Source organism: Phacochoerus africanus, chromosome 9 (genome assembly GCF_016906955.1).
Source record: "Phacochoerus africanus isolate WHEZ1 chromosome 9, ROS_Pafr_v1, whole genome shotgun sequence".
NCBI lineage: Eukaryota > Metazoa > Chordata > Mammalia > Artiodactyla > Suidae > Phacochoerus > Phacochoerus africanus.
Genome location: NC_062552.1, coordinates 117,281,273 through 117,308,711, shown reverse-complemented (window position 1 = coordinate 117,308,711; position 27,439 = coordinate 117,281,273). Strand labels below are relative to the sequence as shown.

At 38.8% G+C, this 27,439-nt stretch overlaps 1 protein-coding gene across 2 annotated transcripts in view; it reads left to right on the top strand.

Moving 5' to 3' along the window:
* The first annotated feature begins 1,200 nt into the window (after positions 1–1,200).
* The window catches only part of BTBD7 (BTB domain containing 7), a 58,832-nt gene continuing 32,593 nt past the window's right edge, over positions 1,201–27,439 (top strand). Inside the window, exons 1-3 of one of the 2 annotated variants that reach the window (XM_047794683.1) lie at positions 1,201–1,390; positions 2,107–3,186; positions 8,166–8,875. In XM_047794683.1, the coding sequence (XP_047650639.1) occupies positions 1,309–1,390; positions 2,107–3,186; positions 8,166–8,236 (1,233 nt within the window). In that variant the 5' untranslated portion in view covers positions 1,201–1,308 and the 3' untranslated portion in view covers positions 8,237–8,875. Of the gene's footprint in view, positions 1,391–2,106; positions 3,187–8,165; positions 8,876–27,439 lie in introns of those variants that run through there. The other variant, XM_047794682.1, reaches the window with a different exon arrangement.

Here is a 27,439-nt window from a genome sequence, read left to right as displayed (position 1 = left end):
AATCTTGACATAGTTCTATTTTCCATCAGTTTTTTTGTGGGGGTGTGTGTGTGTGTGTGTGTGTAATTCTATTTGCTGCATCATTTCATCCTTCATTACGAATCTAGATTAATTGCCTACTGGTTGGTTTCCTAACAGTTCCAGCAATCGATTTTAAATTGTGTTTTCTCTTAAATCAGTATCCATTTTAGTCAGATAAATTTTACATATCCAGATAGTGTAAAGATGTAAAGAAGTATTCCTATTAACACTCTTCTATCTTCTTTTTGCCCTTCTGTCTCCTGCTGGCAGCTCTGAAAATTAAGGTTCTAGGGTGTGGAATTTATTTTATAATTGTTAAAATTATCTCTTGATGTACTGCCCTGTCCATGTTAAGTCATAGTATCAGGTAAAAGAGAGTAGTGTTTTTATTTCAGGGCTCTTCCTCAGGGGAGGATGGATAAAAGTTTTGTTTTTCCTTGTGTCTCCTCATTATATTTATTATAACTTCTCTCAAAATTGCTTATAGAACAAGCAGCCTAAAGATACTTAGTTTTAAAGTTTACCTTTCCTTCCCCCTCTTTCAGTAAAATGCCCAATAAAACAGATTAAGGGTCAGTTTAAACAATTTTATCTAAGGTAGAGAAACAGAACAAACCATTCCATTTATCTGATCTTTGTATGTCTGCATCAACACACATGTATTTGTAGTACTGGTATCAACCTCTTAAGTGTTTATGAATTATGTAGAATGTTAGACTTGTAACTGCCTCTAAGGATTAAAAAAAATTTTAAAGCATTTTTTTTATTATTCAAATGAATTTATCACATCTGTAGTTGTATAATGATCATAACAATCTGATTTCACAGGATTTCCATCCCGCAGCCCAAGCACATAGGATTAAAAATTTTTTGAAAAATTTCTTTGTGTCTAAATATTTTCCCATGTGATTTGAAATACTTCCTATAACTATATTTAAGTCTGCTATTTACTTTTTACTTTCTTAGAAAGTATATAATTGGTACATTTTATGGCTCAAAATTACAGCTAACACTCACTCATAATTAAAGTTTATATGTTTATATTTTATGAAATATTTACATGTGAACTTGACAGCATGTCATTATTTGCAAATAAAAGCAGTTTTCAATAGATTGCTTTTTTTAACTGTGCTATTTGAAGTACATTTGAAAAAATAAAATTATTTTTGTTTCATATCAAGAAATGGATGAAAAGAGGCTACTGGATCCAGGGTTGAAAGTTCGAAAAGGCCTCTGGGATTATACTCTGAAGAACGAGCAGATGGAATGCCTGAGTGACTGAAGAAAATGGGTGCTAATGCATCTAACTATCCTCACGCATGTTCCCCGAGGGTAGGGGGAAGTTCTCAAGCCCAACAGACTTTTATAGGTAATTGTTTCAGCTTTTATAATTTCATTTTCTTTTGTGAATATAAACAGAATTGTGTTTTCAGGGGTCTTTTTGGATGAAAAGATGATTGAGCTATGGAAAAAGTTATTATAGATAATATTCTTCAGCATCCATATATTTTCCCAACAAATTAAGTCTGGCTTACATGATTTTTATCCTAACCAAGCAGCTGTAGCACAATTGATCTTTTCTTTGGTTGTGTTAACTGTAATTGACAGTTACCCTAGGAAAACTAGCAATCTCCATTGGTGTGGAAGTGGCAAAATATATTTCTTATGTCTTGGTCTATTTATTTTGCCCGTACAGATGTAACCTTGGTAGTTAAGAAAAAGAAACATTTCACAGTTTTATGCAAGTAATATTCCTAATTTGCAAATCTGCCTCTTATTTCCCAAAAATCCATGATTACAGTGTGTGACATCTGGTCCTTGATAGCCAGAGAACCAATAGCATTTTTATCTTTATTTTTTTCTAACAGCATTTTTAGAATTAAAAATCTGCTTTGTTTGTCACATGTTCTTATTTAATATAAAAATGAGTTTATTTGAACTTTTTAATCTTCCTTTATAAAAACAAAAGTCAATTTTATTTCAGTGGTTCAGAAATGTTTGTAAAAATGTTTCACACAAAATATGTATTAATGTTGAAAATGTTAAGAAAAAAACAAATTTTCATTTGTTTAATTTCCTTCTTAGGGACATCTTCCTATTCTCAGCAAGGCTATGGTTGTGAATCAAAATTATATAGCCTTGACCATGGCCATGAGAAACCACAAGACAAAAAAAAGAGAACCTCTGGCCTTGCCACCCTCAAAAAGAAGTTTATCAAGCGTCGAAAATCTAATAGGTCTGCAGATCATGCTAAACAGATGCGCGAACTCCTCTCTGGGTGGGATGTTAGAGATGTCAATGCGTTAGTGGAGGAATATGAGGGAACTTCAGCCTTAAAGGAGCTTTCTCTACAAGCCAGTTTGGCTAGACCAGAAGCCCGGACATTACAGAAAGATATGGCCGATCTTTATGAGTACAAGTATTGTACTGATGTAGACTTAATATTTCAAGAAACTTGTTTTCCGGTTCATCGTGCCATTTTGGCAGCAAGATGTCCATTTTTTAAAACACTACTTTCTTCCTCACCTGAGTATGGGGCAGAGATCATAATGGACATCAACACAGCTGGTATAGATATGCCCATGTTTTCTGCGTTGTTACACTACCTTTATACGGGAGAGTTTGGAATGGAGGACTCAAGGTTTCAAAATGTTGATATCCTCGTTCAACTTAGTGAAGAATTTGGAACACCAAATTCCCTTGATGTAGATATGCGTGGACTCTTTGAATACATGTGTTATTATGATGTTGTCCTTAGTTTTTCTTCAGACTCTGAACTGGTTGAAGCTTTTGGTGGAAATCAGAACTGTTTAGATGAAGAGCTCAAAGCTCACAAGGCTATTATTTCAGCACGGTCCCCATTTTTTCGAAATTTATTACAAAGGAGGATACGGACTGGTGAAGAAATCACAGACCGAACTTTGAGGACTCCCACAAGAATTATATTAGATGAGTCCATTATACCAAAAAAATATGCGAAAGTTATATTACACTGTATGTATACTGACATCGTGGACCTCTCCGTTTTGCACTGTAGCCCCTCTGTGGGGAGTCTCAGTGAAGTTCAGGCTCTCGTTGCAGGGAAGCCAAACATGACCAGGGCAGAAGAAGCCATGGAACTTTACCACATAGCACTGTTCTTGGAATTTAACATGCTTGCACAAGGTATGAAATTCTGACTTTTAATCTTGATTTCTGGAATTACATGTTTGTCTTCCAAATTGAAAACACAGCCAGTATGTTCCATGATTTCAGTGTTTGGGATGTGACAGCGTCAGTTTCTTCAAATCTTATAGCTACGACATCTGAGACAGAATTAAGGGTTAGTATTAATGTGACTCTTCATTTGGTATTAAAACCAAGCATTCAATCTTAGTGATTAAGTGGGAGTTCCCCTTGTGGCTCAGGGGTTAACGAATCCGACTAGGAAACATGAGGTTGCCAGTTCGATCCCTGGCCTCGCTCAGTGGGTTAAGGATCCGATGTTGCCATGAGCTGTGGTGTAGGTTGCAGACGCGGCTCAGATCCCTCATTGCTGTGGCTGTGGCATAGGCCGGCAGCTACAGCTCCAATTGGACCCCTAGCCTGGGAATCTCCATGTGCCATGGGAGCAGCCCTAGAAATGGCAAAAAGACAAAAAAAAACAACAACAACAACAACAACAAAAACCTTAGTGACTAAGCAATAGCTGAGACTTGAGGCTCTTTCATCCCTAATGTAAGATGATAGATGTGGGAATATATAATCACCACCCACCAACACCCTGTCTGCCCTTGAACTTTGAGCTAGCTCCATTTTCCAGATATCAGGGTTACTCTTGCCCTAAGACTCCTTGGATAACTTAGATTCTCATACTTACACTCAATGCCTTATTGATTCATTACAAAAATGAAGCTCGTCCCATTTGGAAACCAATTTCTTTGAATCAAAGAATTGGGGGCAATGTTTCTGATTTAAATGCTAAAATATTCTGTCTTTTCAAGTTCAGCTTGTACATCAAGCAACAGTAGGGTACAAGGCACAGTTAGTGCTTAGACTTGTGTACCTTCTTCATTTAATTTAAAATTTTTAAGTTAGAGCAGCACTATTTTTGTGTATAGGCAAGTAAACACATGGAAGTTATATTAAAAGAATTTGTATAGGGAGTTCCCACAGTGGTGCAGTGGGTTAAGAATCTGACTGCAGTGGCTCAGGTTCGATCCCCTGCCCAGCACAGTGGGTTAAAAGCATCCAGAGTTGTCACAGCTGCAGCTTAGCTTCAGTTCCTGGCCTGGGAACCTCCATGTGTCATGGGTGTGACCATTTTTAAAAAATGTATATCTGTTGGTAAACATTAGCATCTTAACACTTCAGAGCTGGAAAGAGACCTTCCATGGGAGAGCAAAGGGAGTTTGCTACCTTAACAGAATGCACACTCAGCTTTCTGTGGCCGTTTATTAAAAGAAAACAAGCTATGTGACATGAAATTAATTGAGAAATTTAGCTGATGAGTATTTGCTAAAAGAACATTAGAATTTACCACTTGGAATGTTAATGATTTGGGTAACAAATGTTAATTTAAATAAGAAAAGCTCAGCACATTTTTCTAACTTAAAAATAATGTATACCATGTGGCTAAATCAATAGATTAATAGAACTTTGAGAAATAAAAGCCTCAGTTAAATAACAATGTCAACAATAAAATAGTAGAAATAAATTATCAGAAGACATTGATAAACATGAGTGAAAAAAGTTGAAATTTCTGTTACATAAAGAATCTTTTAAAATCTTATCTTGGAGTTCCCGTTGGTGACTCAGCAGGTTAACTCAACATAGTGTCTGTAAAGATGTGTGTTCTATCCCTGGCCTCACTCAGTGGGTTAAGAGTCTGGCATTGCCACAAGCTCTACGGCATAGGTCGCAGATGTGGCTCAGATCCAGTATTGCTGTGGCGTAGGATGGCAGCTACAGCTCTGCTTCATCCCCTGGTCCAGAAACTTCGATATGCCACAGGTGCAGCTGTAAAAAGAAGAAAATATTATTTTACCATTGTCTGTGTAGTAGTAGTACTAATTTTGTTTTATTCAAAACATCATTAAAATATTTTCTTATTAAACCAAAAATTATTAGTAATAGTAGACTATTTAGACATCAAACTATAGGAAAATATGTCATGAAAGATAACTTAGCAGCTTGACCTTCATTCTGTAAAACCAAATTTATCAGAAAATACCTTTACAGAAAAATTTAAAAGTTGCAACATTATCAAAAAGGTCTAATAATCTCTATTTTCTCGAATTGGTTTTATTTTTGATAAGTTTAAATAATAAGAAATCAATGTATATTGTAAATACTTTGGTGTTTTTAAATAATGGGAACGCATCCCTTAATATAGTTTTGTTTTGTTGTTGTTTTAAGTTTTCAATGGAAAGTAAAACGGTAAGCCAGTTCTTGGATCTTGGATGATGCTTAATCTAGAGTTCTTTTATGTTAAGTGAGTTAAACTTTTTATATATATAATTTACCTAGAAATTGTATTTTTTGGAGCACATTTAAAGATATAAAACAACACTCCTTGCAGTACCTTAATCTTGTTTACTTAAAACAAGCAAACAGGTATTTCCTTAAATTTAGGTGTGCATGGCTCTCTGATTTCTTTTATTATTCAAAATATAGAGTTTGGGTTATTTGGTGTTTTGTGGGGTTTTTTGGTATGTCATGCAAGCCTTTACCTTTTTCCCATACCCATTATACTGTTCATACTAGGGTTTATAACAGACCATAACTTCAACAAAATTTTTACCTTATTCCCATGGGAAAGAGAATATTTAATCACTTGGGGAGGGATTTTATACCATAAAGCTTAAGAGCTCAGGCTCTGGAACCAGACAAACTGGATTTGACTCTTTTACTATCATGTTCTAACTTGTTTGACCTTAAAGTAAGTCATCTCCCCTAAGCCCCTGTTTTCTCATTTGTAAAATAAGAATAGTACCCCTGTAAGGTAGGATTACCAAGATTTAAGAAAATGATAAGGAAACGCTAAGTGATCTGAATAGTGCCCAGTACTAGTAAGCATTCAGTATGTGTTAGCTACTATATAATAATCATCACAACATGTATTGTTCACTACCACAGTCTTTTCTAAAACTAACTTAAAATAATTTTATAATTATATTGACTAAACAATGTATTGAGAATATTTTAAAGATTTTTTCCAAGTAATTACTGTTTTTTAAGATTTTCTCATAACTTTATCACTAGTGAGTTGGTGCATACCACTTATCAGACTATTTTAAGTATCTGCCTGTCACTCAGCAGTTGGTTTTTCTCGGAGTTCTGCAAGCAGATTAATCCTATGATACTCTTAAGGTTTTGATTATGAATGAATAACGTAATGAATTGGCATCTCTCCCATGCATCCAGCATGGTACTAGTTATGTGCCATTTTAGAGAATTAAGAAAATAGTCACTGAAATAATTTTCTGTGTTCTGTGATTCAGACAAGGACTCCCAGTTAAGAAAGGCTATAAGACAAGATTGTTTGGCACCTTGAGGGTGGGACCATATTGTTTTCATCTTTGTGTCCCCAGGGCTGGGGCAATGGAAGGCACTCAGTAAATGTTTATGAATTAATGACTGTTACCTTTTATTCCAAATTAGATATAACTTTAAAAATGAAAGCCTAGGAGTTCCTATTGTGGCTCAGGTCCCCTACTATTATGCATGAGGATGCAGGTTCTATCCCTACCTTGCTTAGTGGGTTAAGGCTCTGACATTGCCATGATCTATGGTGTAAGTCACAGATGCAGCTTGGATCTGTCATTGCTGTGGCTGTGGCATAGGCGGGCAGCTGCAGCTCCAATTTGACCCCTCGCCTGGAACCCTCCATATGCCACAGGTGCAGCCCTAAAAGAGCAAGAAAGAGAGAGAATTTTAAAAGGAGACACATTCCATCAAGGGAGGCTGAGACCTTGAGACTACTATATATGCCCTTCAAGGTGGAGAGGTGATTTAATAGTTTTAAGAACATCATAAAAAAGAGGCAATATAGGCAGACAGCCAGAGTGGTTTGGCAGGTGGATACAAGGGAAGGATATCTGGCTTGCATTGAGAATGTATTTTATTCAGACAAGTAGGCAGTCACTATAGGGAGGTGAATTAATAAGTAATGAGGCCTCAACTTACTGACCTGGCATTTTAGGACTAGATTTAATTTTAATTGATTTCCTACACTACAGAGTGAATATACTTTTTTTTCCCCCTCAAAGCCCTAATATTATAGTAAAGGAATAAAATATGTAAGCCCTCAAGGACGAAGATTCTATGGAGAAGACAACAGTAGAAGAAAGGATATTAAAAATTTTTGGAAGTAGGAAAGCAGATAAAGAACTGATTATTGACTTACCAGAAAGGAGAGCTTGTAAGGGGGTCCTAAGGAGAAGAGAGTCAATTAACTTCTCAGAACTTCTGAGTGGTTCAGGCCAGGAGGTAGTAAGTACTCTGGAAAGAAGGGATAAGCATGGTATAGAACTAAAAAGAGATTTGATTTTTGAGTCTGAATAGTGATTGTACCTTTTCCCTGACTCTGGAATGCACCTTGATATATAGTTTTGGAAAAGATGTGGTTTTGTTTTACTCCACATAGTAAGCTGGTTTTCTGAGTACCCTCTATTTAACAATCCATTTCCCTCCCTGATGTGTTCCACCCTTTATTAAGCTCCCATGAATGCAGAGATTAGTACGTTTTCGTTTTTGTTTCAATGGCCCATTTGTCTGTTCTTGAATTAATATAACTTGCAGCCAGGTGGCAAATCCTGATCTGTTCTCTCAATTCCCTCCTAAACACAAGAGACATAAGGTTTGTTTTCAAAGAAAGTGAACTAGAAAGATTCCAAATCTGGAAATAGCTATAAAGAAGGTTGGGGCTAAGGCACAAGGTTAAAATCCAGAATTATGCGAAAGCCTCCAAGCTAAATGGTAAAGTCACTCCCTGACCTTCCCCTGCCCTGGTCCAAGTCCAGACAGATACAAAGCAATAAATTGGAGCTCCAGAAGTGGTGAATAGCCCAAGAGCATATAGACCTGTTTTAAGGTTTCATGATGAAATCATGCTCAGGAGTTGTACAAGGAAAAAGCCAGTTTGCCTTCCAGTTGTTTTACAGAGAAGGCTACAGTCATCAAACCTGCTTGTGCAACAGAGCTTTCAAATAGCTGTTTACTGCCTCAGTCTTGAATATAAAAACGCATCCAGGGCTCACTGGGCATTTGAGGAAAGCTTCCAAATTGAGAGAAATAAGAACAAATGCTAGAAGAAACAGACACTGAGGAGAGCAGAAGAAAACATCAATAGAATCAAACTATCCTTATATAAAAGAACATTTTATTAAAAAATGAGACATATATAGGATTCTGTAAAAGTAAAAGCAGGAGCTTCTGCAAGTAAAAGCCATAATAGAAGAATTGAAAGGTAAAGTTGAAGAAATCTAGGAAGTGAAACAACAGAGAAGAACGCAGGAGAGACAGATAAAACTAGAGTATTCATCCAGAAAGTGTAGCATCTTAAATAATGGTTTTAGAAGTATATACCAGAGAGAATGGAAGAGAAGACAGTATCTAAGGAATAATGTAAGAAATACTGCCAAACGAGAGGATTTTTTCTCCCTCTCGCTCTCCCTCCCTCCCTCCTCCCTCCCTCCCTCCCTCCCTCCTTTACTTTCTTTTTGGCTAAAGGAATGTCTGTATTAAAAAGTTTCATCCCTTTCACTAGGAAACACCAGGGAAAAAGAAGATTCTAAAATAATACAGAGAGGAGTTCCCATTGTGGCTCAGTGGAAATGAACCCAGCTAGTATCCATGAGGGCACCGGTTCGATCCCTGGCCTCACTCAGTGGGTTAAGGATCCAGCATTGCCATTAGCTGTGGTGTAGATCACAGACGTGGCTTGGATCTCAGTTGCTGTGGCTGTGGTGTAGGCTGGCAGCTGTAGCTCCGATTTGACCCCTAGCCTGGGAACCTCCATGTGCTGCGGGTGTGGCCCTAAAAAGCAAAAAGTAAAGTAAAATAAAATATTGATACAGAGAGGAAAGGATTTGATTCCATCCAAGATATGGAATCAGAATGGTATTGAACTTTTCAGTACCAGCAACTGAGTACTATGTAGTACCTTCAAAAAAACTGATGGAAAGTTATTTTAAACACACCAGTCTGTATTTAGCCAAACTCAATCAAGTGCTGGGCTAAATAAATGCATTGTTCAGTCCTGCCTTAAAAAACTTACCTCCCCTATACCCCTGTTCAGAAAGTTGCCAAGAATGTGTTCCACTAAATGTAAATGACGAAGTAAACCAAGAACGAAGTGTGGGATCCAAAAAAAAATGGGGTCTAACACCAGAAAGAAGAATGGGGAATCCTGGATGTAAACTGTGCATTAGGTGTAGTGGGCATCTAGTCTAAACTGGCCTAGGAGGAGGAAAGGGTTCAAGAAGGAGATATATAGGAAGAAATCAATTACCTGAATATTTGAACATTAAGTGGCAAGTGACATTGAAAGAGGTGTTACAGATGTTTTAGTTCATTTATGAGGAATTAGCCATAGGTTTATAGAAAATGAAGGAAGTGAGAAAAGAGGAAATTAATAATGTTTCCAAGAAAAATTACCATATGGAAGAAAATATAATTCTGATACACATCTTGGCTCAGCAGTAAGAAATATTTAAATAGTCCTAATTTTAACACTGAAAGTTGATTTAATGCAATTTATAAAATTTTACTAAAATCATAAAGAGAGAAATAACAGAAGAAACAACCAAAGACTTGTGTGGTTGCCTCTGGGAAGCAGGACTGAGTGGAAGAGAGATTGTTAGGGTACTTTGTTGGTTGCTGGTACTGAAAAGTTCAGGAGGTTTCGTTGTTAGGGTAAGCTTTTTATAGCTGCTAAGAATAAGACTCTTTAAATTACAAGCATATACTGCTTTGATTACAGAATTTTTAAAATAAACATGACATCAGTGCACGGACGAACCAGAGATACCTACATTGGCCACAGTCTGAAGAACTGGAGAATTTATCAATGAGATCATGCTTAAAATTTTGGTCTACAAAGGGGCCATTACTGTCCTCTCATTTGGTTATCCTGACAACCCATGAGTATGGAAGGGCTGAGAGATTAATAACTAGCTTTTTCCCAAGCTTGTAAGTGATGAAGTTATGACTCATACCAGCTCTTCCAACCCCAAGCCTAGGAATTTGGGTGTTGTGAGCTGAGGGAGCAGCGTGAGAACCACTTTCCAGGTGTGGTGGTGGGAGGCCACAGAGGCCTAGTTGTAGGAACAAATCAGCAGGCTAGCGATAGAAGCATTAACTCATAGGAGTCTCTCAGCTATGAGCCTGATTCATGGCTGAACCTTTTGGGGAGTGGGACTAAGCACATATGTGTGGGGGAATTGTGAGCCAGCTAGAGGATTAAATACCTGGGGAGGTCACCACTCAGACTTTGCTTCAGAGCACTTAGCCAGAGAACAGAGGGCTTTATAGCCAGTGGACCATTCTTTCCTAAATGAACAAGTGTTTTTTTTTTTTTTGCTTTTTTTACCACCACCCCCCAGGCTAGGGGTCAGATCGGAGTTGCAGCTGCCAGCCTACACCACAGCCACACACGGGATCCAAGACACATCTGCGACCTACACCACAGTTCACAGTAACACCAGATCTTTGACCCACTGAGGGAGGCCAGGGATCAAACCTGCATCTTCATGAAATACTAGTAGGGTTTGTAACCCGCTGGGCCGCAACAGGAACTCCTGACAAGTGATCTTAATCGGTTATTTGATTTTTTTCAGCTGCCCAGAGTAAAGAACTCCTTCATAGTTTTGGGAAATACCTCACTGTCCATAGGTCTTGATAGAAGGCAGAGCCCACCTCCCAGTGTAAAAACTTCAAAGGTCGGGTATTTGCTTTCTCAGCCTTCTCTGTGATTAGGGCTTCGGCACACGACCTAGGGGCCCCCCCCCCCCCCCCCCCCCCCCCCCCCCCCCCGCCTTTGCCTTTTTAGGGCCACACCCACGATGGCATATGGAAGTTCCCAGGCTAGGGGTTGGAGGAACTGCAACTCCACATCCTCAGATATACTACTCAGGTTTGTTACCACTGAGCTGCAACAGGAACTCCATGACCTAGGCTTTTCGAACCTAGAGTTGACACAGAGAATTGGGGAATGTAGATAATTCTTTCTGAAACCAGGGTCGGAGCAGCAACATTTAGTGGAAAAGAAGAAAGTCATTGGCAGTGCTGCCAGTAACAGCAAACACTGCCGAGTTCTTAACCTGCTGAGCCACAGGGGGAACTCCTCTATGGTTACAGCTTTGAAGCCTAGTTCTTAACAGTACCTATAGTAAAAAGACTAGCGTATAAAATTCCGAAATAGGTAGTTGGTTAGATTGGAAGAGCCTCAAAAGAAGGACCGGGTGTTTGATCACTGACTTTGCACAATAACCTTAGCATGATACACTGTGTAAACCTCTGAAAATGTGAGAACAATGAGAATATACTATTGATTTATAAATTATTTTAGTAAAAATCCACTCTTTAGGAGAACTGTAGGTTTTCTCGTGGACTTTAACAACCCTCAGGTCTATAGTAAGAACTGTTTACTTGTCATAAATACTGTTGACCTCAGAAGAAAATAGCCCAGAATTAGCACCAACATCTACACACATATTCCAGTCTAGGATGTTTTACAGAAGTGTGCTTTAAACTGCAGGTTTTATTTTTTCATATTGATCAAAAATGCATTTTCAGTCTTTGAAATATTAAATTTATTTATAATTTTAGTTTCAAAATGGACTCCGAAATTCATTGCCCATATTTTTAGTTACAGTGCATGTGATTATATTTTATTGAATTAAAATCTAACAGAGAAATAACTGAAAGCAATAACCCAATTTTTTTCCCTTAGCAACTTGGTCAGATTCCAAGAGTGTGTGACTTGAAACAAATGCAAAATAGCAAAGATGATTGATTGTCTGCCCCACTCTAATCCCTTCCTCTCTCTTCCCATCCTCTCCACTGTCCCCATGTTAACATTCTTCCTTGGGTCTTGCTTTGGTTGAACTGGCAATTCATTTTGCTTCTGCCTGTAATTGTTTCCTCTTTAGCAAATTAGTCTGGATATACTTCTGAGAGAAGTAATAGAGCTAAGTTAAAGACCATTATCAGCAGATCAGAGTAGTAAATATAGATTTCAGTTAAACATGCCACATAGGTGAATTAATCTGCTTTAGGAATGGCGTTCAGGTGACTAAAGTTACACGTCTCTAACAATAATGAAATTTAGTGCCTAAAAAACTTTGAAATTGTTGAGTCTAACATGTAATATTTAAAATATTTAATGGCATATTTTATTTTGGAACTTAAATCGTTTTTCGTATAAACTCTAAATTCCTCACCTCTGACTCTCTGCTCACACTTTTCTTTGGTCTTGTAATATTTTTGACTTTGATCATTAAATGTCCAAATTCTACCCTTGTCTTTAAGACCAAACTCACATACTCCTTCCCTTGTTTTGTCTTAAATGCTCTAAATTTAAAGTATTTTCTGCAAACCTCTCAAACACGTTTCATTATTCTTTTAGTTTTCTACATATTCTGACTTGTTTTGAAATTAACCTATGTACATGTTTCACTTTTTTCTACCAACCAGTATCAACTCTAAGACAAAATCAAAAGCGGGGTCATATTTGAATCACTCAAAGAACCTAGCACAGGGTTTTGCTCTTGGTAGACTCTCAGTTATATATTTTGGATTATCTTTAATACCTATCAAAACTAAGTAACTTTTTCCTTTAAAAAAGGGGAGGGGTGTAACAAATGTTTAACCCTGAAAGTTACAAATAAAATGAGAACAGTGACCCTCAATGGAGATAAGTAAGATTTACTTTTATATTTATAAATTTAGATGTGGTCTAAATGCTGTATAACTCTTTACTGTTAAACTCAGTTTAAAGTTAAGTTTCAAATAAAATTGTCTTATCAACTCTTTCCTTTGTTGGTCCATTGCTATGAAGTAGAATATCAGTCGAATTTAGAATATTCTTAGAAGCCAGTCAAGGTTATTAATCTTTTGAAACCAAAAAAGTTTAATCAAGGGATAATTTTACCTTTTGTGCTAATTATAATTTAGACCAAATAACTAAATTACTATTTTATGTATCTAAAATTTCATTAATAGGGAGTTCCCATCATGGCTCTGCGGTAACGGACCTGACTAGGATCCCTGAGGACATGGGTTCGACCTCTGATCTTGCTCAGTGGGTTAGGGATCCAGCGTTGTGAGCTGTGGCATAGGCTGGGAGCTAGAGCTTCGACTTGACCCCTAGACTGGGAACCCCTATATGTTGAGGGTGTGTCTCTAAAAATGAGTAAATAAAATAAAGTTATGCAGAGTTTAATTAGAAGCCTTTTCTCAACAATAAGTAAAACTTTTTCTGTGATGCTAAAATTCCAAGGATGCCGCAGTGGAGGGAAATGAAGTAGAGGAAGATTGGTGTGGTTTGGTGGGGTTTTTTTTCCTCTTTCCAAGTTGTGTGTTTATTATAGTCAGGATCTGAGCAATTGGATTTGAACCTCACAGACACAAATATAATCAAATAAAAGATGAAATGCTGCACTCAGGTCAGTATGGATATGAACATAAAACTTTGAATGACATAGTACCACTTCTCTGGGATAAGAAAGAGCTGAGGAAGCATTTATACTATTTAAAGAGTATGTTAAACTCAGGTCACCATGAGGTTAACAGATAGCATCTGCAAGGATGCTGCCTGATGCAACATATTCTGAAACAGAGGGCGACTTGTTTTCAAGTTTTTGTTTTTTGAACACCATGGCTCTACAAAGTGCAATGCCAGAGAGAAGAGAATTAAATAGTTTTCAAATGCCTCCATGTACCTAGCAGGCATTTCACATATGTTGTTATCTTCACAACAACCCCGTGAAGCTTGGAGAATGGGTTTTCCATTTGCTCAGAGAGGTTCAAAGGTAAATAACAGTGCCCAAATTTGATGGTATGTTATAAATGTGAAGTCTGGGGTTAGATGTGTGTTCTAATCCTGCCTCTGTCACATATTAACCGTTTAAATTCTATCTGGGTTCCTAAACTTGATCTGATTTCTTCTTCTTCATAGAAGTGTAGGCACCAAGCACTATGTCTGGCTAACATCTGGGCTTTAACAAATGTTTTTAAAACTTAATAACATGAACTCTTTTTTTTTTTTTTTTTGCTTTCTAGGGCTGCTCCCACAGCATGTGGAGGTTTGCAGGCTAGGAATTGAATTGGAGCTGTAGCCACTGGCCTACACCACAGCCACAGCAGTGTGGGATCTGAGCCACATCTGCAGCCTACACCACAGCACATGGCAACACTGGATCCTTAACCCAGTGAGCGAGGCCAGAGACTGAACCCACAACCTCGTGGTTACTAGTCAAATTGATTTCCGCTGCACCACAGTGGGAACTCCTACATTAATTCTTTAGTGGACAATTTCTGAAGATAAAAAAATGAGTTCTTTTCCTTATCATTTGAAAGCACAGTTCCAAGTTCCCAAAGTCCAAAAAAATTAACAGATTCAGAATTTTTTTAAACAATGACACAGTTAGAGGGCGCATCCAATGTTAAATGGCAAAACAGAGCTTTCATGGTGCCTGGGGTATTTGGTGTGAACTCCCATTTTGCTTGGATTCTATAAATTATAGCCCTTTTCTCTTAGAAACACTAAGAAAAATGGCCTAACTTGTTGCCTTTTCCTAAAGCCCCAACTTACTTTTATTTTTCTAACTGCTGAATTCATATTTTGACTACTTTTCTTATACCTACTATTGCCAAGGAGTGCAGAAACTAAGGTGCAGGTTATACCAATGCAAGGAAAATAGGATTGGGAGAGGGCATTAGTGAGTGAAGGGGGGAAATGACAGAGGAAGAACCTCTTTATTGTGTAAATATCCTGGCTTTTCTAACTCAGTGTTGAGATACAGAGTTGAAGTTTCTGTCTTAAAGCAAATATTGTAATAAACTCCCAAGATACCCAGAGTTGGACAACTCTGGCCAGACATAAGCATTTTGTCTGCTTTTGGTTTTGGAAGTGGCTGGAGGAAACTATTCCAAGAATTAAGATAGATTAAAAAGGAGTTCCTGTCGTGGCTCAGTGGTTAATGAATCTGACTAGGAACCGTGAGGTTGCGGGTTCAATCCCTGGCCTTGCTCAGCGGGTTAAGGATCCGGCATTGCCGTGAGCTGTGGTGTAGGTCGCAGATGCGGCTTGGATCTGGCATTGCTGTGGCTCTGGCGTAGGCCGGCGGCTATGGCTCCGATTAGACCCCTAGCCTGGGAAGCTCCACATGCCGCAGGATCGGCCCTAGAAATGGCCAAAAAAAAAAAGATAGATTAAATTATTTAGCTATTACTGTGTGTAAGACATCGGGCTAAGCTTTTTTGGTGTAAGACCTTCTTAATCTTTACAGTAGTTCGCATAGTAGTTGCTTTTATGCTGTTTCAAAGAAGAGATGAGTAACTTGTTACCTCTCCAAGGCCACTAATACTGATCAAATGAAGGATTTCAAAACAATTTACTGAGCACCTAATCTATACTCAGTAGCTAAGCTTCCTTTATACTTTATACTTTAAGATTTTAGACAGCATGTTTGGTAACATAAATAAACCATTCCTTGTAATGTCTTTAAATTTGAATGAATTTATTTCAAAAGCAGTTCATGCTCATTGTCAAAAAAAAGTAGCATGGGAGTTCCTGTTGTGGCTCAGTGGTTAACGAATCCGACTAAGAACTATGAGGTTGCGGGTTTGATCGCTGGCCTTGCTCAGTGGGTTAAGGATCCGGCGTTGCCGTGAGCTGTGGTGTAGGTTGCAGACACGGCTCGAATCCCGCGTTGCTATGGCTGTTGCATAGGCCAGCAGCTGTAGCTCCGATTGGGCCCCTAGCCTGGGAACCTCCATATGCCGCATGTGTGGCCCTAGAAAAGGCAAAAAGACAAAAAAAAAAGTAGAATAATACAGAAACAGAGACCAACATATATTTTTACCTACTACCACTCCTTTCCCCACATCCTTGTTGATGACATACTTTGAACTGTTTGATGAGTATCCTTACACACCTTTGAATGTGTATATTTCACATGCATATGTTTACTGTTCTGTTGTAATATAGTAGTATTGCACTATACATGTTATTCTGTGTCTTATATTTTATGTACGTAATAAACTTTGAAAAAAATTATGTCAGTATATAATATTTTATTTTAATAACTGTATGTTTGTTTCTGAAAATGTAAGGGATGCTTTGGAAGTGCCCTAGTGATGCAGTGGGTTAAGGATCCAACATTGTCAGTGCTGTGGCTCAGGTCACTGCTGTAGTGCAGGTTTAGTCCCTGGCCTGGGAACTTCTGCATGCTCTGGGTGTGGCCAAAAGAAAATATATGTGTGGGTGTGTGTATACATATGTGTGGGTGTGTGGCCACCCCCACAGCATGCAGAAGTTCCCAGGCCTTATATATATGTAAGGGATGCCCTGGTTGGATATTCAGATAATGCGGATAATACAAAAGGTGTTTAAGAATGCTTCAGACTCAGTCCCCAGTGAAAAACAGTGCTAACAAATAGTACCTTTTATAAATATCTCCTGAAGACTGTTAGTTTGGAGAGTATTTATACCTGCTGAAACATTCACGGAATACAAAGTGACAAGAAAATTCTTGCCTCCAACTATTTTTTCATACATTTTGATGAAAAGGAATATCAGGTCTCTGTTATAACTTAACATAGCCTAGCCATGTTAATAAATATGTCTCCACAAAGGATGTAGCTTTGATATATCATGTTTTTGTCCTCTCCACTAAAACATCTTTATATGCCTCATACTTAGAACTGACATGTCCATAAAACTTGCGATAAATGTTTTTACATGTCAAGTACTTAAAGGTGAAATATCCACACATCTAAAAGTATTGTCAGAAAGCTGAAAACACTGTTTGCACACTTATATGTCTTTGTTTTTAACCACGTTCCTCTTTAGCCATAATAGGCCTTTTTTGAAGTGAGTTTGTTTTTGTTTCATTTAAAAATTTTTTTAAAGTAGTGGATTTACAATGTGTTAATTTCTGCTATACAACAATGTGATTCAGTTATACATTCTTTTTTATATTCTTTTCCATCATGGTCTATCCCAGGAGATTGGATATAGTTCCCTGTGCTATACAGTAGGACCTTGTTGTTTATCCATTCTCAATGTAATAGTTTGCATTTACTAACCCTGATCTCCCAGTCCATCCCTCTCCGCTGCTCCCCTCTGCCCTGCCCACTTAGCAACCACAAGTCTGTTCTCTATGTCTGTGAATGTCTTTATGTTTCATAGATAAGTTCATTTGTGCCATATTTTAGATTCCACATAAAAGCAAAATTCTCTTTCTGAATTACTTCACTTAGCATAATAGTCTCTAGTTACATCCAGAAGTGGGTTCGTTTTAATATAAAGCTTTCATTGTTAGTGTTCCTTCCTAGTGAAGTTTACATTAATGAATAATGCTGAATTTTGGCATTATGGTGCTATGATTCACTAAACTATTTCTAGAAAAAGCATGGACATCACATTGGTTTTCTAACCTGTTGATATCTGTGTTTGTATCTAATTATGAGAGGTTCGGAAATGTATGTTAAGTAATTTCTTTGTGGAGTTCCCATTGTGCCTCAGCGGAAACGAATCTGACTAGTATCCATGAGGACGAAGGTTCGATTCCTGTCCTCCTTCAGTGGGTTAAGGATCTGGCGTTGCTGTGAGCTGTGGTGTAGGTTGCAGACAAGGCTTGGATCTGGCATTGCTGTGGCTGTGGCATAGGCTAGCAGCTACAGCTCTGATTCGACCCCGAGCCTCGAACCTCCTATATGCTGCAGGTGCAGCCCTAAATAAATAAATAATCTCATTTTTATACCTCATCTTAAATTCTAGATTCATAGTTTTTTATTTATAAGTAAATAAAAATATTAAGTGTCTAAAATATTAGTGATGTGAGCCCCCAACCTACATTTTGATATCAAATTTTTAGAGGTACTACATTAAACAGAAAGAGATGGATATAATGTTGTAAACCTGATCATCATAATAGCCTGAGAGAATAGCAGCTGCCTGAGTTTTTAAGCAAATAAAGGTAAAAATGGGACATTGCAGGGGAAGGAAGGAATATAACCTGTTGATTCAAATGGACCCTTGGTATAGAATTAATACTGTGACTCTTATACTTTATTCATTTAGCAGATACTTATTGAGCTCTTACTGTATGCTAGACCCCGAGATTAAAGTAATGAATAAGATAGTGTAGTGGCGAGTACCAATAGGCAGTTCTAGTGTAAGTGCCCTAATAAAGTAAAACACTAGAATAGCAGGGAGCACAAAGAAAAAGGAAGCTCCAAACCTCAGTGTAAGGAGTTAGGGAAGGAGGGACAGTATCAAGAACTTTATAGAGAAGTTATGATCCAGAGAATAAATAGGAGTTAAGTAAATAAAGACTGGAGATAAAGAGGCACATACCAGGCAGAAGGAAGTGCAGAGAGAAAGGCCTAGAGATAAATGAGAGCAAGGCACTTATGGTTGGAGGGTGGGGCTGGTAGGGGTTGCAGAGAGACAAGAGGTATGGTATGGCAAGAAATGAGACGATAGCAGCAAGCAGAGTTGTTTAATAAAAAACTTGGACGGAAACAACCTATATGTCCATTGATAGATGAATGGATAAAGATGATGCTTAATAAGTGTTTGCTAAGTGACCTGTGAGGAATACATTTAGATTGTCACCATTTCTGTTCCTTTTATGATCTTTGACTTGCTCTGATCTCTTGAAATTATGTTCCATTCCTACCCTCTCCTACCACATGCTTGCTTTTGAATTAGAATATGTCAGCAGTGCAGTGAGTGTGCTCTTCAAGGAAACTTATAGAAATAGCTGCCATTTATGTAATGTTTATTCTAAGTTAAACAGCATGCTAGGTGCCATGTGTATATTTTCTTATTTCATCCTGAAAATAATCCAATGAGATAGATTTTTAGGGTTAGGAAACATTGCCTGATGAAGAAACAGGCAAAATTTCACATATCACGGGGAATCAGGATTGGGTCTCAGATCAGTGTGACTGTAGTGGAATATCATGCATCTCTTCCAGTAAGATGCCTGCACATAAGAACATGTGTTCGATTTCAAGGAGTTCAGGCATCCTGTAGGTCTCAGAATTAGATCCCCCTGTGTTTTAGTTTAGCAGAAGCTTTTTTATATAGTGTCTGTGTCCAGAGAATAGACATGCTTTTCCCTTTCATTATGCTGTTCTTACCCACCGCCCCGCCTGCCCCCCCTCCCCCGCAGCAAAACCTCCGACTTAAAAATGTTGGAGTTCCCATTGTGGCTCAGCGGAAATGAATGTGACTAGTATCCACAAGGACACAGGTTCTATCCCTGGCCTCACTCAGTGGGTTAAGGATCCAGCATTGCCATGAGCTGTGGTGTAGGCTGCAGATGTGGCTTGGATCTGGCGTTGCTGTGGCTGTGGTGTAGGCAGGCAGCTACAGCTCTGATTTGACCTCCAGCCTGGAAACCTCCATATGTCACAGGTGCAGCCCTTAAAAAAAAAAAAAAGTCGTATCCGAAAACTTTATTTTATAACATAAACATTAAAGAAATATAAATCTATATTCAACTAAGTATCTTAGGGATTTTTAGTCTTTTTTTTTTTTTTTCCTTTCACGGTGTAAAGAGAAATCCTTAATCTTTTATTAGTTGTTGTCTGTGTGCTTTAGCCTCCTCCTCTAGTTACTAAAGTTTTCAGCTTCTTTCCTATCTTTATCTTTTTTTTCCCCTCACACAGCTTGGCATTTTCACACACAAGCAACATGAATTTCAGTGATTGTGTCTTTCCCATCAGAAGGGAGTAATGTTCTCAAAGCAGAGACCCTTCTGGTTTCCTTCCCAGTATTTTCTTGGATTTGGGGGTCAGTGATTGATTTTATGGTGAGCACTGAAGGAAGGAACTTCTGGCACCTTCCATAGCCTAGTGTTTTTTGTTATTTTTTTAATCATCTGATTTTTTGAATAGATAGTACATTCAAATGGAATAGAATTCAAAAGGTACAAAAGAGTACTCAGTGAAAGCTCTCCTGCCCTCCCAACTTTTTGTCCCCCAACCCCTCAGTTCCCCATCATAGAGGCACCCATGTTATCAGTTTCATGCATATCCATCCAGATAGACAATCCAGAGAGTGTGTTAGAATATAACTTTTTAAATGTATTAAAAGGAAATATAAAAAGATATGTGAAATGTAAGATTAGTAATGCTCTCTGGCATTTAGCTATTGCTTAAGAACTGGATGCAGAGTGGAGGAGAGCAAGGACAAGCTAGAATCCACAGGCACCTCTGTGTCTGCATGTCACTGCTCTAGTTTCAGTGACTTTCAGAGAGTAATGGCTGCTGCTTCATCCTTTCAAATCTCAAACATTTCTCTTCTGGCCAACTTTAACATGGAACCAGACAGGGAGGGAGATTGTGGAAAAGATTTCTGGCTCAAGCCAGTTGAAACAGTCCAGATCAGCATAGTCTCCCTCTTCTGTCACTCAGCCTAAATCTTTGTCATGCTTTGCCGGTGTTTGAGCAGGTCTAGATAGACCTTCATCCCAGAAAGTACCTGAGCACTTAGCTGCTGATAAAAGTGGCTGCAGTTGCCTAGCCTCTTTTATCATTGAGCAAAGAAGCACCAAAAGGTACTGTAGTTGAGTCCCTTGGATTCCAGAACACTGCCTTGCTCATGTTATACTGCCCCAAACCTAGCACCCTGGTCCAGCACTCTCAATATCCACTCCCACAAGTGGACCTGCCAATGTATTTATCCAGGTCTTAACAATTAATTCTTCAGATGTGTATGCTCTTTCTTCCCAGAACAGGGACTGTATTTTCTCACTCAGACTGTGATTATGGTTGAACAGATCCTTATTATTGGTTTGGAGCAAGTGAGAGGAGGCAGGAGCAGATCTTGAAGAGGACAAGCATTGTCTTTGGGTGGGGGCTGTGCCCATGGTATGCAGAAGTTCTCGGGCCAGGGATCAAACCCAAGCTACAGCAGTTTCAACTAGCCACAGCAGTGACATTGCCAAATGCTTAACCACTAGACCACCAGGGAACTCTAGCATTGTCTTCAGGTACCTTCAGGATCTCCTGATAAGGCTGCTGTCCTCTAGCAAAGGGTTGGGGGCCAAGGGGTGCTGCTGTTCCCAGCTTAGAAAGTAGGTGAATCTTGGATTTTAGCATTCCTAGCTCATCTACCCTTTTCTCTCCCTTCCAGATTTCTGTGTCCAGCAGTTCCTATTGGGACCTGGATTTTGTTACAGATTTATCCAGGCTTTGCTCAAATCTTCTTTGTAGCTCTGATATCCTTAAAATTAAATCTTGAGCCTGAGTTTTGGCAGTCATTTCTGGAGCTGCAGGAAATAAAGGTCTTTGAACATTGACCTAGAAGTTTTCTGATTTTGAAAGAATTCTTAGGCTTCAGAGGTAGCTATCATTTTCTTTTTCCATAACTTGTAAAGCTGTTAACTAAGCCAGCCAACATCAGGTCCTCAGAATTACTAATGTTCTCATTCACATGCCACCACTACTGCTGAACTCATACTTCATTTAGCAAAAAAACTTAGTGTTGTCCTGCTGCTACATGCAGGAGTTATTGCCGCCCCACTTGGCACTAGGAATGGTCCTTTTTGCCATCTGACCAGTGAGTGATCTAGTTCCAGAATCTCACTCAAGAATCTTATTTTCTAGGGCCACTTCTCACTGTCATTGTGTGGGTGTCTCTTCCCATTCCCCTACAGCCTGTGCTGAAGCAGCCTAAAACAAAGACTTGCTTGTAGGTAGTTTATTCCAAGTTGTTTACCCTCTGAGGATAACTGAGTGTTCTGTGCTGTAGAATTTCCATCTAGCATGAATTTCTTTCAAGGGCTGGCTCAGAGGTCGTGACTTCTAATGCTAATACCCCATCTGGGGGCTACAACCCACCAGGGAAGGAAGATGACAGCCCTGTGCCTGCCACTGTACTCAGCACTGCACAGCATTTATAGCCTCACAAAAGTCCTGAAATGTCCCCCTCTACAGAGAAAACAAAAATACATTTGCAAAATACATTTGCAGAACAAATCACAAATTAGCATAAACAACACACATACACATAACAAATTCTGAGTAAAACTTTGAACTAGAGTCAGCAAGGGTTACTAGCAGCCTTCCCATGGGACATATTCTTAAACTAACCTAAGTAATCTCATGAGCAAGAGTGAGAATTGAGGGGAAAATGAAACTGGAGGAGGGAAAGCATAAGAATGGGCTGTCGTCTTGGTCATCACTGGAGCTACTGGGCTTCATTCAGTCCTGCCAAGATCCTCTTTGGAGCTTTGTGGAATCCTGTTCAGAATGGTCCTCCTGAGGAATAGCAGAGAGGAGCATTTATCCAGCCAACTCTCAGATGTTGCAGAGTCCAAAGACTAGCAATGAAAAACACCAAGGCAGATTGCCGTGTCTTCCAACCACGTGTGTGATGCTCATTTTCTGCCTTGGATCTGAAATTCTGGTTGCCTTTTAAAAATAGGTGTGCAGGGATAATGTGTTGATAATGGTGTTTGAGAAAACAAACCTTACAATGGCATAATCATTATGCATTGGAATACTGAGGGGATGGAAACAGTAGGAAGCTTTTCTATAATTCGTGAGGTACTGAAGATTTGGACCAAGATGGTGGTAATGGGAACAGAAAATGTAGTCCAAGAGCATTTTGAAGGAAGAATAACTAGGACACATTTACTAGGTATATATATACATATGTGTGTGATAAATGTCTCAAAGGAGGGTGAGCTGACATGGGTCATTTAAAATTTCTTACCTGGAAAAAGCATAGTGTTAATGGACACATTGGCTCCCCAGTATACTCGGAAATCTGATAGGATTATTTCATCTTATATATGAGGAAATGATTTTAACAGAGGGTGTGCTTTGGTCCAGCACAGGGTGATAAGTGAGAGAGTCAAGATTTAGTGATATAATTACCTGAATTCAAAGCCTATGTGCTCTTTCTGCTATTTCATGCTGCCCTCATTTCCCTCTTCATAATTCCTTTCCTTAGGTTTTGAAATCAGACATGTACAGGTTTGTAGGACAGAATCGAAGCAACTTTTCTCTCAAGCCTATGTGCACTTGAAGTCTTAATTCTAACTCTGGTGCCAATGAAGAGTCACTATGCCTGCTCTAAGGCCACCCTTCCTCTAATCTTATTATGTAGTTTTATGTTGTATGGCAAGCTGTAACCTCCTCCATAATTCCTTTTCTTTCTTCCCCCACCTCAAATCCAACATGAAACTAAATCTGGAAGCAGCTCATACATTTGGATGGATATGAGACAATGAAAAGATTTCCCACAGATATCAGTGAAGCATGCTTAAGTGTATACTTAGGAATAACAAAGAGTATGAGGGTGGGAATAAAGACAGATCCTGACAGTACTCAGGAAGTATGTCAATGAAGTATATTTTAATTATCAGAGGAACATGAAGAGGAGAAAAATAAAAATGTTTGTAATAAAAACTGAAATTGATCATATTTAACATGCAGCAATAACAATCATTTGTATTCCTAAATGTCAAATTAATTTGTTTCACTTCTTTATATTTCGGCCTTGATCATTCATGGTAGATAGCTCAAATTTTCAAAGGGATTTTTGTCCACATTAAGGATTAGAAAATATTCTGGTGAAAGAGAATAGAAGAAAGGATTAAATAAGTAGGAGTTGGATCTGTAAGATGGAGTTATCACTCAAAAAGAATTGTAAGATATTTTCTTCATACTCAACAGCATCTTTGAAAATCTGCTACATGAGCAGAATACATGAGCATCTTTAAGCCATTAAATGTCTAGGTCACAAATAAGTTTTTCTGTTACAAGGAAATTGTTAAAAGCTTTTGTGTTTATCTAAAGTTGTATGGTTTATTAGTCAAACATTGCTTTGTAGCAATAACCAGAGAACCTCAGTAGTATTTAACAAAAACCAAGCATTTCTCACAAATTTCCAGGTTAGCTGAAATTACAGATTTAAGTTTGCAGCAGTTAGGGTTACTCCGATTACCACCGTCCTTTAGTAAGACCAGTGGCTCTATTCCCACTGCTGCTCATTTTCCTCCCAGGACCTACAAACTAGCCACAGTATGTTCTTACTGTGGCAATGGCAGAATTCAAGAGGGCAAGCCTAGTTCCCCAAAGTATTGAAGCCTTTTGTCACATCACATTCACTAACATTTAATTCATCAAAGCACATCTCATGGCCAGTTCCAAAAGTCTTGGAGCAAGGAAATACACTCTGTCCATGGGTAGGGAGGTGGGGTCAGAAGGCTGGTGGTAGTGAATATGTCTAAACAGTAATCTAGGGAGTTCCCGTCATGGCTCAGCGGAAAGGAATCTACTACTCATAGACTAGTAACCATGAGGACGCAGCTTCAATCCCTGGCCTCAAACAGTGGGTTAAGGATCTGGTGTTGGCATGAGCTGTGGTATAGGTCACAGACGTGGCTCGGATCTGGCGTTGCTGTGGTTATGGCACAGGCCAGTGGCTACAGCTCTGATTAGACCCCTAGCCTGGGAACTAACATAGGCTGTGGGTGCAGCCCTAAAAAGACATACATACATACATAAAATAAACAGTAATCTACCATATGTAGATAATAATAGTCTAAGCTCTGAAAGTCTAGTTTAAAAAGATAGTCATAAATGTGTCATTTAGTTGTCTTTAAAGAAATATGAGACATGCACTATTTCATCTGTAGTTAGAAAATGGAGTCAGTAAGCTCTATAGGGGACAAAAAAAAGAGAAAGAATGCCCTCTAGAAGTTAATACCAAATGGGAGGAAACAAATTTGACTTCCATATGTTCTAAAACGGGCAAAGGGAAAGGGATTTTAGATAGAACAGTGCTAGTCAAAGTGTGTCAGTAGTGAGATAAGTACAGAAATTGAGTAGTATTAAAAGCTTTTGTAGTGGAGTTCCTGTTGTGGCTCAGCAGGTTAAGAATCTGACTAGTATCCGGAGTTCCCGTCGTGGCGTAGTGGTTAACGAATCCGACTAGGAACCATGAGGTTGCGGGTTCGGTCCCTGCCCGTGCTCAGTGGGTTAACGATCCGGCATTGCCGTGAGCTGTGGTGTAGGTTGCAGACGCGGCTCGGATCCCGCGTTGCTGTGGCTCTGGCGTAGGCCGGTAGCTACAGCTCCGATTCAGCCCCTAGCCTGGGAACCTCCATATGCCGAGGGAGCGGCCCAAGAAATAGCAACAACAACAACAACAACAACAAAAAAGAATCTGACTAGTATCCATGAGGATATGGGTTTGACCCCTGGCCTCTCTCATTGGTTAAAGATCTGGTGTGGCTGTGGCTGTGGCTGTGGCATAGGCCAGCAGCTGCAGCTCTGCTTCGACCCCTAGCCTGGGAACTTCCATATGCCACAGGTACAGCCCTAAAAAAACAAAAAAAAAAGAGAAAAGAAATTCATTAAAAACTTTTGTAGCAATTTGACATTGCCACAATATTCAAATAGTGTTTTTTAGTGAATTTTACTCAAGGATAGGTCCATGGCATATGTGAAACTTAAAAAGGCACAAAAAAACTGTTCTGTGACCCAAGATATTTTGAAAAAAGCTAAGATAGAATATCCTTTTGTCCACTAGAAATGAATACCCGCACTGCACATAAATGGACCTTTTGATTTATGTATTGGTCTTTTGGGATTTGGGTTATTACCACTTTGTCAGCGAGAATCTTAACATCAGAGTTCCTGTTGTGGCTCAGCGGGATAAGGACCTGACATTGTCTCTCTGAGGATGCACGTTCAATCCCTGGCCTTGCTCAGGCTAGGGGTCCAATTGGAGCTGCAGCTGTGGCCTGTGCCACAGCCATGGCAACACCAGATCTGAGCCATATCTGCAACCTATGCTGCAGCTTGTAGCAATGCCAGATCCTTAACCCACTGAGCAAGGCAGAATATGATGAGGGATGGGGCTGGATAAGTTGGCAAAGGCCGTATCATCCCCAAAAATATGTGGTCTGCATTTTATCTTGAAGTCATTTGAAAGGTATAGAATAATTTGTTATATATAATGTAATTTACATTTTAAGATCATTCTGGCAACAGTATAGAGAAGGGTTTGGAAGGGAGAGAGAGATGAGGATTTCTTTTTTTAAGGCTGTTTAAATAATGTAGGAAGAAAGTATCAGATTCTGAAACAGAGGTGGTAGGGGATAGGTTTAAAATAAAAATAGAATGAACAGCATTTGATTGTAGATTGGACGTGGGCTTCGGGATAAGGAATCAATAATAGTACTCAGATTTCTGGCTTTGATGACTGGATAAATGAGATAATTTTCTCTAAAACAAAGATTAATATGGTGGGGGAAGTTTGAAAGGACTAGATTTTCCAGAAGAAACAAAATTGACTTTTGGATTTAAGATGTCTAAAGACATTATATCCATGTGGGTCTCTAGGAAGTTTAAAGAATTGAGTCTGGATGTCAGGAGAGAGCTCTAGGTTCAACTGTAGACTTGAAAGACATAAGGATACAATGGAGGTTAAAGCCATGGGAGCAGGTGACATCCCCCAGGAAAGTGTACAGTAAAAGAGCTTTGTATTTATAGCAGCTAGGTACTCCAAAATGTTTGAATGAATGAAGAATATCAATGGTACAGTGTCATTGAAATCTCAGAACAACTTTGAGTTAGGAATATAGTCCCAGTTTTACTGATGAAAACATTTCAGATTCAGAGAAGTTAAGTGATTTGTCCAAAATGACTTTGCTGCTGAATGGCCAAGCCGGGGTTTCAAGTCAGTCTCTCTGATTTCAAATTTTTCAACCTCTTTGATTTTTCCATTTTTCCTACCATGTCTCACTTCTTTGTAAATTTCAGAAGTTTAAATAGATGGTGTTATCTTTAATTCTCTTTCTTTACCTCTGCCAGTATTCTGGTTTTAGTAGTGGCTTTTAAATAGCCACTTTTTCTGTAATTTGCCCTGCTTTGTCCCCACATACATCCATCAGATTGCCTTTCCTGTCATGTTGACCTATCCTACCCGACTCTCCTCTAGTGCCTTCTTTACAACGACAGACTGGCAGAAGTCCTCCACTGGCAACTGGGTGAGGCCTGCCCTCCTCAGCTTGGCACTCAAGGTTTACCATAAAATCATGAGAATTGTTCAGAACTTTTCCATATTTCCCCCTCTCGAGCATTTTCCATGCCTTTGGGTATCAATTACACATAGATTTCATGTATGAGGATCTCATTTTAATGCTTAGATTAATCTTTAGAATTAATTACTCTTATT